Here is a 17,244-nt window from a genome sequence, read left to right on the forward strand (position 1 = left end):
TTGTATTTCCTATAAATTTACATACAGCCCATAGAAGAAATATTTACTATATTTACAGATGCCTCATCAATTTATTAGACACTATATGTAATTATATCACATGTTCGTTTTCTTGAATTTTCCCCTGCTTCAACACAAATAATTAAATTATGTGCTGTAGACACTGTTTGAAATGCTGAAAATTCAAGCTTTCAGTTGGTACACTCATAGCCAGTATATGGCTCATGGTTTGTAACTACTTAAAATTGTTGCCCTTTTAGATATTACTAATTCTCAAATTTTACAGTTAATTATAGAAATACAGCTTAATTGTAAAAACATGTACTGTTTCTTTATAAGACATTTAAGGGCTCATTGGATTGCCTAGAGCCCAGGGCAATGCCAGAACAGATTTGTATACCAGTCAAATTATAGACCATATAGAAACAATTGGCCATACAATCTTATTCTTTGTATCATCAAAATAATAATAGCTTGAGACAATAATTTGATATTTCTTGAAAGTGTACAAGTTAAATAACAAAAACTTGTTCTCAGTGTCCTCAATTTTCATAATGGTGTTAAGCCTTGAGGACTTACACGTGATCAATCATGGCAAATGGATGTTACCCACATCCCATCCTTTGGGAGACTTCAATATTTACATGATTCTATTGACACTTGTTCCGGAATTATATTTGCCTCCCCTTCATTGGGAAAAAAGACAACACATGTTATCCAACATTGCCTTGAGGCCTGGAGTGCCTGGGGAAAGCCTAAAATTCTCAACTTATACGTCTCAGAAGTTTGGACAATTTTGTTGCCAAATGGAGGTGACTCACCTGACAGGTCTACCATACAATCCTCAAAGACAAGACATTATAGAACGGGCTCATCACACTCCTAAATCTTATCTATTATAACAAAAAGGGGGAGTCGAGGAAGCTCTACCCTCAGTGCCATGAGTCACCGTTTCTATAGCACTCTTTACTCTCAATTTTTTAAATTTGGACAGTCAGGGCCATTCGGCTGCTGACCGTCATTGCTTAGAACCTGATAGGCCAAAGGAGATGGTCAAGTGGAAGGACATCTTGACCGGATAATGGAAAGCCCCGGATCTTATATTAATAAGATCCAGGGGAGCGGTTTGTGTTTTTCCACAGGAAAAAGACAATCCATTCTGGCTACCAGAGCGACTAATGCGAAGACTCGTGACGACTGAAGATGACATCCCGAAGAATTCATCTACAGATGCTTCCAGTCCTAATCTGGATCCTCAAGATTTGGGTTCCTAGTATATGGGGAGAACAATGATGAGCTATATTATCTGCTTTTCCTAAACCTATACCTGTTAGACATGATGCCATGGTGTTTCTAAGATTTCTTACAACTAATAAAACCATGGGGCTGCCTTATCTTCCCTATGATAAAACGCACGCCCCCCTGGGAGAAAATCATTCCTTGCCTGAACGGGGTTCTCTCTGTTTTCAGACTACTGAGACAGGAGACTGTATAACTCTCTCGGAGAGAACCTTGGGGTGGTTTTATGAAAAGAGAAGCTGGGTTAAATTAACAACCAAAAAGAATAATAATGTAAGGGACAATAGTTATGTCAAAGAGTTCTCACAGTCCTTTTTACAACCAACCATTTGGATAGATAGAACATTTTTATCACCCAAACTTATTGATGGAGAACATCCTCGTTAACCTAAGGTCTCTCCCTTTTGTAGTCTAGAAGATGAGGGAGTTGTTCTGCCTTGGTCTGATTGTCAATCCAGAGTAACACGATGGGCAGATACCAATGAAACTTTTTTCTTTCACCCAATATGCTGGCAGATCTTGCAGCTGACGAGATAATGAGAAAAGATCCTTTTCTACAGAGCATTAGTATGAATCCTTTTCACAAATGGCTACTCTGTGGAGTTAATGGCAGTTGTGCCAACCTCAACCCGCTAGCCTTTCTCCAGGGCGGGGCGACAGGAAGAACATCCTTTACAGGAGTTATTAATGGAACTATGGTGAAACAGAGTTCAGATCCGATCCCTCAGTTGACAAATCCTATTCAGTTAATTACTGGAGTTAACAAGATTATTGTAAATCAAACAGAATTTTCACCTACCCCAGTGTGTGTCTTTCCACCTTTCTTGTTTATTCTTTCAAACTCCTCATTTGAAAAATGCACTAATGATTCATGCATGATGTCTCAGTGTTGGGCGGTTGGACAAGCCAAGCGTGCCATGGTTGCTAGAGTGCCACAATGGGTTCCTGTTCCTGTTCAAACACCCTCTACTCTATCATTATTCAGACAAAAAAGAGACTTTGGCATAACTGCAGCCATAATGACGGTGATATCAGTTAGTGCCATTGCAGTTACAGCTGCTGGGATTGCTATGACAACCAAAGTTCAAACAACAACAGCCTTAAATCAGCTGTCCGCTACAGTGGCAGAGGCAGTCAACATCCATACTTCTACGAGTGCTGAATTGAAAGGCGGATTGATGATTGTTAATCAGCGCCTAGAATTGGTAGAAGAAAGATTGGACATTCTTTTTCAATTGACACAATTGGGATGTGAAAGAAAACTGGGAGCACTCTGTATTACTAGTGTTCAATATGAAAACTTTACTCGAGCAGCTAATTTATCCAGACAATTGTCTCGTTACCTAACAGGAGAATGGTCAGAAGGATTTGATGAACTCCTTGAGAAGTTGCTAGTAGCGGTGATGGCCATCAACTCGACACACATGGACCTTTCGCTGACTGAAGGGCTTTCTTCCTGGATTTCTTTAGCTTTCTCTTTCTTTAAAGAGTGGGTGGGAGTAGGCCTGTTTGGTACAACCCTGTGTTGCGGATTAGTGTTCATACTCTGGTTGGTTTACAAGCTCAGAGATCAACAGAAACGTGACAAAGCCGTGATTACCCAAGCACTTGTGGCCTTAGAACAAGGTTCATCTCCCGAAATCTGGTTGTCTATGCTAAAGAAATAGCCAGCAAACAGATCCATCAGCCAATGCACCCCAAGGGCTCAGCCCATTGCACTGGGTCGGTGAGGAGTTTTAGCCTGACTGGTCCTTGTCTGTGCAGCTCTGGTACCTGAATTTTGAGACAAACAGCCCTTGCACCCCTAGGAGGTGACTCCATTGCACAGGGATAGGTGTTTGCATCTCTTTCGATTTCCCCTAGCCTTTGCACCCAGAGGACTTGTTTCCATTGCACCTGGTAAGGTAGGGGAGACTGTATCAAACTATTAGTCCTTGATTGCTTATTCCCCCATGATGGAATTTGCTTGATCGGGCTTGAGTTTGAGTCATATTGGTACCGCGCCAGACAGGCCAAGGGCAGCTCCGTCTTTTCGTCTCCAGGCCAGCTGCCATTGGTCCCAACGACAGGAATAGGTTGATGCTATAAGCCAGAAGCACACCACTAGCTGTGAGTTTACCCCATGATGGGCATTACGAGTGGCCACAACCTGGATGCACATTCTTGCTGGCAAGAATGCCAGGTGTGGGTGCAACCCTCGTTGCCAAAAACAGGGAACTCACCATTCTTTGGTGCTGGCTATGGAAGAACGTCAACTAGCCTAAGACACGGACAATGGCCAGTGCCTGTGATTCTCATTTAAAACAAAAAGGGGGAGATGTAGAGAGCTGTGGAAGGCAGAGACAGTGCTGGCAATCCAATGCTCTCACAAGTTCTATAATTTACTGCCTTTGTGTAAGGGGAAAGCGCGGGAAGTCACAACCCATCCCGGGGCATATAGGATTTTATGGGCAATTAACCAACCAGATATGTACACCTCTCTCCAGGGGGTATTTAACCAGGACCCTCTCGGGGCTCGGGGCCTTTCTCCCAGCCGGTTTTCCACCAGCTGGCCTTCTTCCAGCGGGTCTTTCCTCTATAACATTCTAATAAAGATCTGCTGAAGAACTTTGGTGTTTTGTGTGACCTCGCTGGTGAGTGCACGCGCGCAACAGCCCCCCCAATGTAGACTCAGGAAACTGTAACTCTTGAAAGCAGAGAGTGATTTACAGAGTGCTTGGTACATTGATTTTATCCATGTCACATTTCTCAGAGTCACATCCAATTCTCCTCCTGTGATATCTTCCCCTTTCATCTACTTAGAGGAGTCTGCCTGATATTTCCAGTGACAGCTTTCCCCAGCCTCCTTTCCCTACCGACACTTGCCCTAGGCTTGTTACTGAAAAGGCTGTGAGCACAGTGACTCTGGGCTTGAAGAGAGGATTGCTGGTATCCTAGAAGGACCTTAGGAGTCCTGCTGTGCCTTCTACATGGGGCTACAGGTGAAGCATGAATGGCAGACTTGCCTTGGCCACATCTCTTGCCTTCTGGCTCTTGTAACCTCTGTCTTGTGAGTTCAAGTTCTATGACTTTGCCCTGTCCCAGCAAACTTTCCACCTAGTTTATGTGGGATCAAGCTTCCTGTCTGAGAAAGGTCCCAATATTCTGTTTTCTATCAGTGACACACTGGAAACAGACTTGGGCCTGCAGGTCTATCATAAGAGTCGACTAACTTCCTCCTAACTGGTTAAAGACTGTAGCCTATGGGCACCTGCTTCTCCCTCTCCTATTGCATGAGCAAGACTCTTAAGGGAGACATAGGGAATCTTAGTTAAAACTGGTAAGTTCAACAGACTCAGAGGCTGAGACTACAGAGAGGGAGTAACTCTCAGAGATGTCAGAAGAACTTGTTAGAAATGTGTGTCTCCAAATTCCCTCACCAGGGCCTGTGAAATGACTTGGCAAGTAAGGGTGCCTGCCTCGAAACTGGTGGTTGGAGTTCAACCCCAAGAACCCACATTGTGGAAAGAGATAACTGACTCTAAATGCCCCGAGCAAAGTACATAGACCAAAATACACAACCAAAGACACAGAGTAGCCATCTGCCAAGCAAAGGATACCAGAGAAGGTAACCCATACTGAGGAGCCAGCCCAGAGTGAGGGGATCTGAGTTAGGCTGGACATGCAAGTCAGAGGATAAAGGAGCAGATGAATCTTTTCTCTCAGTGTTTTTGTAAGTGTAGCTGCTACTGGACTTTTGCATAATAATATAATATATTTATGTTGTCAAGTATCTGTGAGTGTGCCAAGCCCTAGGATAGAACAGGTTGGCACCCTTCTACAGGGTACTTTTCACAGTTATTAGGGTATACAGAAGTTCCTGGTGCACCCACCATGCCTCAGTTGACCATAGCAGTCCCTGGGTACACTTCACCAAGCACATACCATGGGGAAAGGCAGGTTCATTTTCAGTGCAAATGGCATGTGTGCTCTGAGCCTGTCAGCAACTTTCAGGCCCTTATCAGAAGTTGAGCCAGAATGGCTTTATGCCCAGAGTGTGTGCTGCAGTTGATTATCCCGACCAACCCACACATCTTTCTGGGCCTCTCCAATCTGACAGTGTAAACTTCATTGACCTCTTCCTAACCCTTCCCAGTCCAATCCACTGAACTCACCTCACCTGTGACCCCCTGCTGTGGGTCACCAGACTCTGGAAGGTCAAAAGGGTTCTCCATGCAGCAAGATCTTCCTGACTCATGCATGGCTACTGTTTGGGACATTCTTTGTTTGGATTTCTGGGCTTAGAATCAGCGACAAATGTAAGAAGGATGGTGTTGCATCCTATTCCCTCCCTCATCTCACCCTATTCTGCAACATACTTGGGAACATCAAATTGTCAGAGCCTGTAGAGGATACCCAGGTTTACTTAGAGCAGATGCATGGGCTGAATGCTTTGTATCAAGAAGCTGAGATAGCAGGCCAGTCTGGATCACAGATAATATTCTGTCTCAAAAATTAAAATGAAAAGTAGAAAAAGAAGTAATATGTTTACCTAATTTGAGTTATGCCAATGGCTTCTGTTCTAGAGTATGGCCTTTTAGCTAACAGCCAGAAGGACATTTTACCTGATCACACAAGATTTCATTGATTTTCTTAGAAGATAAAGCTTTGTGGGTATAGCCTGGCTCTAAATAGGAAAATTTCAGTATTTGTTGTTTGTTACAATAACTGTCAGGCATCAGTGGGTGGTGCCATCAGTAAGATATATGGACAAAGGTGTTGTGTGGTAAGGTAAGCCTTGGCTTGTAGGCAGCAAGTCACAGGAGACAGGGTGAGCATTTGGCCTCAGAGGGATGTTGAAAATTGCTCATTGGTGGCTTTGGCATCATTCACAAATGTGGCACCCAAGATGCTGATTCACTTGGGTCAGATCATGGAGGGCAGCAACAGAAGGGTCACCATGCTAATTTGGGCTTTTATCTTTTCTTGTTGCAACTCATCAAGTATGTTAACTTCTGCAGTGTCAGAAAGTGGTGCCTTGGGGGCAGGGAGTGCCTGGAGGTGGGAGCTTGTAGAAATCACACACATACACACACACACACACACACACACACACACATACACACACACACACACCACACACACACACAGAGAAAGAGAGACAGAGAGACAGGGAGACAGAGATATGGAGAGACAGAGAGACAGAGAGTTAGAGCAAAAGCATGAGGGTATCACTGAGACCTTTTGTACTCTTAGGCACAGAAAATCAGCACTGCTTATGCACAGCATCCAAAGCAGGACTTTTTCAGAGGTAAAGAAGAGTTAACAAAGCCCTGGTGCCCAACTGCTTATCTTCACCCAATATGAAAACTTCGAGCATATAGGATTTTTAGGTCATTGGCTGGTTTTCAATTATCTCTTCATTTTCTGATCCTTGCTACAACATGTTGGACATTTATGTACAGGACAGAGCTGTTATTTTTTCCCAGCAGCTCTCTTGTGAGTCCTTGCACAGGCGATGATGATAATAATGATGTATGTGTGTTGTGTATGTACATCTCTGACTGTGTGTGTCCGTGGCTGTGTGTTTGTGTCTGTGTGTGAGTCTGTATATATGTGTTGATCGGTGTATGCGACTCTGTGTTTGTGTGTGTTGGGGGTAGTTGTGTCAATGTGTATGTGTGAGTCTTTGTGTCTGTGTATCTATGTACCTGTCTGTCTTTTTCCATTTGTCTTTGACTGTGTTTCTCTCCCTCTCTTCCTTTTGCAGGATTCATGCAATAATCTGAAGGCCATCCACAGGGCATTACTAAAGTGAAACTTTTTGTAATGTTTCTTCCACACTAGGAAGGGGGAGAGAGACAGAGAGAGAAAGAGAGGGGGAGGGAGGGAGGGAGGGAGAGAGGGAGAGAGAGAGAGAGAGAGAGAGAGAGAGAGAGAGAGAGAGAGAAAGAGAGAGAAAGTGGTGTGTGTGTGTGTGTGTGTTAACAACAGGCTTCAGTTGGGTTCACAGAGGGAAGAACACTTCTTGCCTGCAGGAGGGGCACTTCTTGCATGCAGGAGGGCTTATGCCTGGTACTTCCACTAGGCCTGAATGCATCATTCAACTCCCACTGCACACATCACTGTGAAGTTTCCATGGCATTTCTGCCAATTAATTGGACATTGGCAAAGAGGTTTTTAGGTTTTGAGTAACTATGTTGTTATTGAAAAACTTAATTGTTGAATGTTTGCACGTAGCCTGATTAACTCACAAAGAATATGAACTAGCCAAACAACTTCACTTCATGTATGAGAGTGTTCCTTTCACTGGAGTAAGGTTCCTTGTGTTCATTTATGTCAATCACTCTCTGATCTCTGTTCCTGGTAACCACATGACTGCTTTCTGATGGAATAGTTTGGAAATGGTCTATGATTTAGAAACATCAGGGCCTTGACTATTCTATCATGGAAAAGAAATCATTGGTGACTCTTCTGTTACTAATAGATTATTTAATAATCTTGGAGATTCAAGTGCCTTCTTTGACTAAGGGCATCAGTCACACAGGAATATATATTTATCTACAACCAAGCTGATAAGCATTTGAGTGGTTTCCATTATTTTGTTCCTGTTGTTAATGCTGTTAAGCTCTTACCAACTTTTTAAACATGATAATTTTTGCTGTTGTTGTTTATTTGCTGTTTTTTTGTAATCAGTAATTTTGTTTCCTTGTGCTAAAGCCCTGAAAGCAGAATTTCTCAATCATAGGACAAGGCTGAGCTTAGTTTTTGAAGAAAAATGACACCCTGTCTTTCAAAGAAACCACACCATTTGAATCTCCTCCAATCATGTATGGGGGTGCTTCATGCCTTTGCCAACACTGAATATACTAAATGGGTGTAGAGGGGTGTCTCAATGCAGGTGCTTCTATGAATGTTGAGTCTATGCTTTTAGACTTTTGTTTTCATGTCTGTCTGACTGTGTGTCTATGTGTCTGTGTGTCTGTGTGTCTGTCTGTGTGTCTGTCTGTCTGTCAGTCAGTTAGACTGTGTCCCTGACTCCCTCAACAGAGGAGAACCTGTGCTTTCTTCAGTCCACACTTTTACAATGTCTCTGGTTTCTGAATGATGGTAAATGTCCTCCACAGAGGATAGGGGGACTTTCCTCCATCTGAGCTACAAAAGAGTCTGGAGTTAGGAAAAAAGCACCAGAATGTTCAGGAAACATAAAGTTACTAGTTGCTTGACCCAGAGATTGGAGGAGTTGGAGACTTTTCAGTCCCTGCAGCATAAAGGTTCCTTGGATCCAAATACTACAAATAAAATGTCCACCAGGAAGGGCTGGGACCACAGATTGGACAAGCATGTGTTGGAGACACAACACTGTATCAAGGAGACAGGAGAAAGCAGGGATGTAAAGGAAATCCTGCAGTGTAGCCTATGGGATCATATATCACCTCGGAATGAAATCATAGCACCAAATCCAATCTTAGATACAAAGGACTACCTTATGTTGATCCCCACACCACTTCCTCCAGGAAATCATGTGTGGCTAGTTGTAAACTCACGGTTGGATATTCTTTGATATAGCTTGCTAGGACTTTTGATCAGAAACTTCTATTCTGGGTATGCAAACTGAATCCCATTGCAATCAGGTGGCGGAGGAGGTGGCAAGGTGCTTAGCTGTTTAAGGAGTTTGTTGGCAAGCATAACAACTTCAGTTTGATCCCTAAACCCACATGGTGGAAAGAGAACTAACTCTTACAAATTGTCTCCTGACCTTTGAATGTATGTGATTGAACGTAGATGTACACTATGCATAAGTAAATGGTGGGAATCATTGAAATGTTTGTCGATGGACAAATGACTGTGAAGTTGATCTAAACAGGATCTGGGCTGTGAGTAACCACATAATGCAGATGGAGGCAGAAGTGTTAGAACTTCAGTGCCTTTCAATAAAGCCACCATGACCTAACAGGGGATGTGTATCTGTGATCCTAAGGTCAACATAAGCAACATGGGCCTCCAGGGAGGACTCACTACTCTATGAGTGTGTGAGGACAGAGGAGTCTTGAGGGTGAAAGGCACACTCAAAACTCCTGCCCTTGTTCTTCTCTTTAAGTTGATATAACAACTGTATACCTTTTGATAGGAGCCCCATGGCTTCTCCTGTTACAGCTTTCTGCTCCCTGGTCTTCACACCAACACCCATATTGGGTTGGTGAGTAAAAGAGCCAGGGATCATGATGACTCCATATTGGAGATCAGAGATCCTGGCATTCCAGAAGGACTTCAGATGCCATGCTCTGTATGTCCAATAGGCCAGGGAAGGAGCAGAAACTGCAGAAGTGGCTTTGCCCTGCCTGCCAGCTATTGACTTCCTGTGGCTTCTGCCTTATTAGTTCTTCTGCAATAAGAACTTTGCCCCATCCTATCAAATATCCACACCTACACCCATAAAAGTACAAATTCCTGCCTGGGCCAGGCAGATCTGTTCTGTTTCCTGCTGTGAGACTCATCTTGAAGCAAGCAACACAGGTTTAAGCCTTAGATTCAGCCATGCCATTTGCTAAACTTCCTGATTGGCTGTATGTTATAACTTATGGGCTCCTTCTTCTCCTCCAGCATGTGCATGGTGAGACTATCTTAGTGAGCAGAAGAAACGTGGGATAGAACTGCTCCAGTTCTGTAGAATCAGAGGTTGAGCTTGTGGGATGGAAGGTGCCAGGGAGGGAAAAGGAGCTGGTGGAGAATTACAGGTGACAACATTGGGATTGTGTGCTTGCTAATGTCCCACCAGGGCACACAGAGGTCAGAGATGTCTGACATTAGCTTGTACTGAAGAGGCAACAGAGACAGAAGAGCAAGCAAGACAGGTCTCTCCTCTGTGTGTAGTTATACGTAGAAATGCTACTGAAGAAGGATAATGATGATAATTCCTTCATAATGTCAAGTGGCACTGAGTCTGTCACTTTGTTGAATAGTGAAGAGCCCTGTAAGTTTGCAAGAAGGTCAGAGGACAATGTATCTGTCCTAGGTGATCCAGAAGCCCTCATTTCCACATCCTACTGCAGAACTGAGACAACCCAGCTTACCTCCCCTATGTATCATGGTGATGACAAGGTAGAAATTCATAAATGTGGTGACAGCTGATGACATCTCTCTACTTACAGGCCAGGAATCAGCCAGCCCCATCAGGACAACACACACCGGCCAGGTGAGAGGCAGCTTAGTCCATGTGAAGGACACAAAAACTGGTGTCCACACCTTCCTGGGAATTCCCTTTGCCAAGCCTCCTGTAGGACCACTGCGCTTTGCACCTCCTGAGGACCCTGAGCCATGGAGTGGTGTGAGAGATGCAACCTCAGAGCCGGCCATGTAAGTTCTGGGACCTAGGGGACATTAGGCCTGTGCTCTAGGCCACAATGAATTGCTTCCTTCACCTCAGCTCTATAACAATTTTCTGCCTGTGGTGAGGGCCATCTCCAATGCATGTTTCTGACAAATGTGCTAAGGATTACAGTAGAAAAACGGTGCCAGCCTGCTGGGTCAGAGCTTCACAGGTGTTGGGTATTAGCTAAAGGTACTGCAGTAAGGAGCAGAGACAGCACCCGTTCTTCACTGTACCTGTGATCATTCATTGTCCCTGTATCATTGACTAAGGAAATGTACACCAGTTTCCAACTGGAGACTATGTGGAACAAGGAGGTACCTTATTGGTACTTGGAAGTGAACTGAAGAATATCTCATTAACATATAGTATGGTATTGTTCATTCATTCCTATAGTTGATATATGGGCACAGTGTCCCATGACCCAATATCTTTGTTGTATTTCTGTTGCTGTGATAACATATCCTTAGATAGCAAATTAGTGAAGACAGATTTTATTATAGGTGACAGTTCAAGCATATAATCAACCATAGGTGGGAAATCACAGAGGCAGAAGTTTAAGAAAGCTTATTGCAACACATCCGTAGTGAGGAACAGAGCTTAAAGTCACAGGCATGCCTACTAACCTTCACTTACCTTCTCCATTCTTACACAATTGAGTAGCCCCTTCCTAGGGAATGGTGCCTCCTATCACGGGCAGGTATCCCTATTGCAAAGAACATTATCAAGATAACTTCCCACTTGCATGCCAAACTCCCAAGTGGATCAGGACAATCTCTCAGTAAGATACTTTTCCCAGGTGATTCTATGGTGTGAAGTCAACAATCAAATCTAACCACCATGCCAGAATTTAGATTTTATATATAGAAGGATTGAATATTGGAACAGACAGCATATATTTTCAGTGAGGCTGTTAGAAATCTCCATAAAGTAGCCCCCCAAAATATTACTATGTATGGTGAGGCCTCCATGAAAAAATTTGTCTCTATTTCCATTTGCACAGGACTGGTGGTCTTTTCTGTGGTAGGAACTTTAGATAAGAATCATGATAGCAGGCCATCAGGGAAAGCAGCAGCTGTGGGTGCCTAAGTGAAAATTCAGACTAAAATACAAATTTGACTACCACATACCTTGGAATTCCTGCCTTCTATTTTCACTAGGTGTCTGCAGAATGATATGATGAATTTAGAGGGTACAAAGGAGATGAAGTTGATCATACCTCCCATTCCTAAGTCTGAGGACTGCCTGTATCTGAACATCTACACACCAGCTCATGCCCATGAGGGCTCTAACCTGCCTGTGAGTGTCAGTCTATGGCCACTGGGAACAGGTCATTTATTTCTGTGGAGGATGGGAAGGAACAAAATAATTCTGAGCTCCACTGTAGTTTAGATCCTGATTAGTGGTCTTACCTTACAGAGTTCAAGAAGGTCATGTCAGCCCATGGTCAGCTGCCAAAGTGTGTGTGTGTGTGTGTGTGTGTGTGTGTGTGTGTGTGTGAGAGAGAGAGAGAGAGAGAGAGAGAGAGAGAGAGAGAGAGAGAGAGAGAGAGAGGCTAAGAGTCATGGGGCTCTGAGAGGTAAAAAAGTCTAGGTATTAGATTAAACCAGGAATTCTATTAATTTTGCACACCAACTCAGGATGGTACACAATGGCTGACTATTGACCAAATTTCTAGCAACAAGTTATTTCTGCCAGTGAAATCTGAAGCCCATTCTGATTAGCAATCAGGAAAGTCACCTAGGAAGGCACTCGATTTTTTGTTCTACTTAGATGGGTCTGAGAGTAACAATGACTTTAATTTAGATCTGGAGTCTAATCCATGCTGAGATTTTCTGTTGGGGAAGCAGCAATGGAAACAGGCTCACAAGCCTGAAGCACCTCATCTGTGACTCACTTCCTGAGATCCTGAGGAGATCTGTTTATAGGTTGACCTGCACAGAACAAAGCAGTTGATAACCTAGTGGGCAGTCTAGATGAGCTTGGGATGTGTGTGGGCCTCCTGGCATCTGAGTTGCTGTCTCCAGGTGATGGTATGGATCCATGGTGGTGCACTGGTTCTAGGATGGGCTTCCATCGTTGATGGATCCACACTGGCAGCTACTGAGGAAATAGTAGTTGTCTCCATCCAGTATCGCTTGGGTATCCTTGGCTTCTTCAGGTAAGCCTGGGACAAAGCTGGGTAATGGGGACTAAGTAGTACATGGGCAGCTATTCAATTCTTCTTCCTGCTACTTCTCAGCACTGGAGACCAGCATGCCAGAGGCAACTGGGGATACCTGGATCAAGTGACTGCCCTACGATGGGTGCAGAGAAATATTGCTTACTTTGGAGGCAACCGTGACAGGGTCACTATAATTGGTGCTTCAGCAGGGGGCACAAGTGTGTCTTCCCATGTTGTGTCCCCAATGTCCAAAGGACTCTTTCATGGAGCCATTATGCAGAGTGGAGTGGCCCTGCTGCCTGACCTCATTTCTGACACTTCTGAGGGGGTCTACAAGGTAAGTGCTCTCAAGAACACCATTCCGTAGAATGCTGCTACCTCAATCATTGCCTCTGGAGATCTGGTGTTCAGTTAAGTGAATTTTATGAATGCTGAGCCTGTTCTATGATAGCAAATCTCTCTCCAGTGGCTTCTGTCATTAGCAAAAACACTTATGCTTGGTTTCCTAGTAGGTTTCTTATCGTTGTGATAAAGACAATTACCAAAAACTTCTTGGGGAGGAAAAGGTTTATTTCAGCTCACAACTTATGACCTATCTTGAAGAAAGTATTCACTCAGGCATGTACCTGGAGGCCAGAACTTAATCAGAGGCAGAGGAGCAACATGCTTACTGGCTTGTTACCTGTGGCTTCCTCAGTTTTCCCAGTTATACAACACAGAACACCTGCCCATGGGTGGCACTGCCCACAGTGAGGTGGGCTCTTCTATATCAGTAATTTCTCAGGAAAATGCCCAGATTTGCCTATGGACCAATCTGATAGAGGAAATTTTTTCAGCTGAGGTTCGTCTTTCCAGAAGATCATGGATTGTGTTGAGTTGTGAAAAAGAAATCTAAGAAGAACACATGAATTGAGGGAAAGGGCCAGCTGGTAAAAATATTTGCTGTGCAAGTGTGAGGTTGCAAGTTTGAATCCTCTGAATCCTTACAAAGCTGATGGTGACAATAAGTGTCAGAAACTCCAGTTTTCTTATGGTAGTATAGAAAACAAAGACAGAAGTCTCCAGGGAAGGTCATAGGCCAGCTAACCTGGTGAACACAAATGCAAACAAGGGATATCATGACATGTAGCAGGTGAGACTGTTCTCTGACCTTCATGGACAAAATATGCTACACCATACCTATTGTCATTCATGAGCAACACACACACACACACACACACACACACAGAAATACACACAGGCACCAAAGTAAAACAAACAATATGCAGGTTGAATGTCATTTCCCAATTGTCACCTATGAGAAACAGAAAATGTGAAAACTTCCACTTCCTCAGTTCATACACAACAAACACTAGCATGTGGTATTTAGGGGTAATAACTTCTAGTAGAATCACAGAAACTCTGCTTCCTCCTAGTAGGAATGAGCTAACCATTATCTGTTCTATTTACAGACAGTAGCCAACCTATCTGGATGTGAGGTCCCAGACTCAGAAACTCTGATACATTGTCTGCGAACAAAGAATAAACAAGAGATCCTGGCTATTAACCAGGTTGGGAGAGTTGTGTCTTGGTGGACCTGAGGAACAGGATGTGGGATTATCATTACTTACTACTCAAATGTGCTAACTCATCTCCATGGTTTGGTGTCCTTTCAGTACAGAGTGCAAAAAGAACAAGAGAAGCTACTTATCATGTAAAGTTCTTCCTAGAGTGTGCATAGAACCCTGGGATGAGATAGGATATAGAGAATTGCTGTAGATACTCATGGGCATTAGAATATTTATATGATTGATCTTCAGCACTGACCATCAATGCTGTGTAGGTCTTCAAGATGATCCCTGGAGTGGTGGATGGGAAGTTTTTTCCCAAGCATCCTCAGGAGCTTTTGGCCTCTAAGGAATTTCAACCTGTCCCCAGCATCATTGGTATGACCACCGATGAATGTGGCTGGGGAATGCTCAAGGTGAGACCTAGTTCTAAGCCCCTGAGAACATAAACTCAAATGGTGGGTACTCTGAACTCAGAGATACCTTGATGTAGTTCCAAACCATCCAATACTTAAGACTATCCTCTGCTTCCCAGTTGATGGACCTTGACCATATCATAGAGAAGATAACCAGAGAGACCCTGCCAGCTGTTCTGAAGAGCACTGCAGCAAAGATGGTGAGAGAGACCTTGGTTCCTGTCCTGATAGAGAAGGTTTCTGTATATTTTTCCCAGATGACATGCCCAAAAATAAATTGTATGAGTGTGTGTGTGTTTCTGTGGGGAATCAACATTTTCCCCTCTACCCCTTTTTATTTCTGGCCACATTCCTTACTTAGAGGCTGCTGCCTCCTGTCATCATTCTTCCTGATTCCTTCTGGTATAGATGTTGCCTCTGGAATGTAGTGACCTGCTAATGGAAGAGTACATGGGGAACACAGAGGACCCAGAGATCCTCCAAGCACAGTTCAGAGAGATGCTAGGGGACTTCATGTTTGTGATCCCTGCTCTCCAAGTGGCACATTTCCAGCGTGAGTACATCTGGGACTAGATCAAGGACAGGAAGTGCCCAGGTGTACTTTGCAATGTCCAGTCCAGGCCTATGTCTTGGTTAGGTCTCATACGACAGGCAGCTTTCCGCCACTAAATCTTTATGTCTAGTGTAAAGCCTGGCATCCTATCCAGGGCTAGAAGAGGAACACGTTAGTTACCCTCAGTGTTTTACCATCTCCGCAGCTGGGAACGCCAGGGTCTCTGGTTAACAAAGGTTTCCCCTGTCCAGTGATCCAGTCTGGATCTCACCACTCAACTGTGATTCCAGATAACTGTAGAGAAAGGTTTCTTGTCTCCGAAGATTAGGCAGATAAGTTCCATATGAGAAGTCATGTCAATATGTGTCCTCCCTTCCAGGTTCCCATGCTCCTGTGTACTTTTATGAGTTCCAGCATCTGCCCAGCTTCATGAAGCATGCCAGGCCACCCCATGTGAAGGCAGACCATGGTGATGACATTATGCTTGTCTTTGGCTCCTACTTGTGTGGCATAAATTGTGAGTCTTTCATGTTTTTGAAGAGGTAAATGGAGCATCAGATGAATTTCTGAGTGGTTATTGAGCTCTCTGTCCAACTGGGAAATTGAGAGTTTTGGAGGGGACAGGAGAAGTGTTTCCCTTATCAGAGCTTTATAAAAATCCCCAGGCTCCTCACCCTAAAATATCCTACAGTTAGAATATAAACCCTTCCTAGTTTGGCTTGCACTAGAAGGAACAAGAGCATACTGCTGTAGAAATGAACCTGAGAAACATCAAGTAGTGCTTTTGATCAATCCTGTATTCTAAGTGGGAGGGAAGAGGGTATGAACCAGGCCTAGGGTTTGCCCTCAGGCTGTGGTTTCTGTAGGAGAGCATTAGTTGGCACCTGCATGAGAAGGCTAGCACTTGGTTCTCCTTCTGTCTGCAGTTGATCTCACTAATGAGGAAGAGCTGTTAAAAAGATGGATGATCAAATACTGGACCAACTTTGCAAGAAATGGGTGAGAAAACTTCCCATTCTCAACCTCATTACAGTTGCATCTAATGTGTGCCCCATTAGTATCCATGGGTCCTTAATTACATGATAGTCTTCAGCCCAGGCTACACTCAGGCAGATACCTTCTAGCTGTCATTTACTGTTCATCCCAGAGACTGGGTAGGTGAGTCACAGTATTGTAGTACTGACCTTTAGATTGTACCTCTGAGAGAGAGACACACACACAAAATTAGCCATCTGCCCTTGCTGTACATGCAGTAGACATTGCTGGTGACACTTGTATCTATATGAGTACATCGGACCATATGTCCCCTGAGGCCCTTGGTCTGCTTATCTACTGCTTTCACCACATATGAGCATCAGGCTTTGGGTGAGAGACCTTCACTCTTCCTTGCTGGCTGGCATATCTACAGGAACCCCAACAGCGAGGGTCTACCCTACTGGCCTGTGATGGACCATGATGAGCAGTATCTGCAGCTGAACACTCAGCCTACTGTGGGCCGAGCCCTGAAGGCCAGAAGGCTGCAGTTCTGGACCAAGACTCTGCCCCAGAAGATCCAGGAGCTAAAGGGTTCTCAGGATAAGCATTCAGAGCTGTAGGGTCCTGTGTCAGGAAAGATGGGTGATGCTGAAAGCAAATGGAGTAATTCTGAAGTTACAAAGTCCATTTATCTGTAACCAGTTGTTCCAACAAGAACATAAGCATTTCTAACCTCGGCATTTGTTCTTTCAGACATGTATGAAAACCACTATGTGAGTTATTCCTTATCATTCTGGACAAACTTTCATTAGAGGCAATAAAAGTGCTCATAACTGTGTAGAAGTGTGAGCCCCAAAGTACTCCCATCTTCTTTAACCCTTCACTAGACTAGGCTCCTCCTTCCTTCCTTCCTTCCTTCCTTCCTTCCTTCCTTCCTTCCT

At 44.0% G+C, this 17,244-nt stretch overlaps 1 protein-coding gene across 1 annotated transcript; it reads left to right on the forward strand.

Moving 5' to 3' along the window:
• The first annotated feature begins 9,746 nt into the window (after positions 1–9,746).
• LOC114630976 (pyrethroid hydrolase Ces2a-like) lies at positions 9,747–17,143 on the forward strand. Its single transcript, XM_028779299.1, has 12 exons — positions 9,747–9,892; positions 10,431–10,635; positions 11,809–11,947; positions 12,676–12,809; positions 12,891–13,149; positions 14,264–14,362; positions 14,635–14,775; positions 14,895–14,975; positions 15,184–15,328; positions 15,708–15,845; positions 16,255–16,327; positions 16,737–17,143. Exons 1-12 carry the CDS (start codon positions 9,817–9,819, stop codon positions 16,921–16,923), a joined length of 1,677 nt encoding a protein of 558 aa, XP_028635132.1. The 5' UTR covers positions 9,747–9,816; the 3' UTR covers positions 16,924–17,143.
• The last annotated feature ends 101 nt before the right edge of the window (positions 17,144–17,244 follow it).

This window comes from Grammomys surdaster, unplaced genomic scaffold, assembly GCF_004785775.1.
Source record: "Grammomys surdaster isolate TR1022 unplaced genomic scaffold, NIH_TR_1.0 349, whole genome shotgun sequence".
NCBI classification, from domain to species: Eukaryota; Metazoa; Chordata; class Mammalia; order Rodentia; family Muridae; genus Grammomys; species Grammomys surdaster.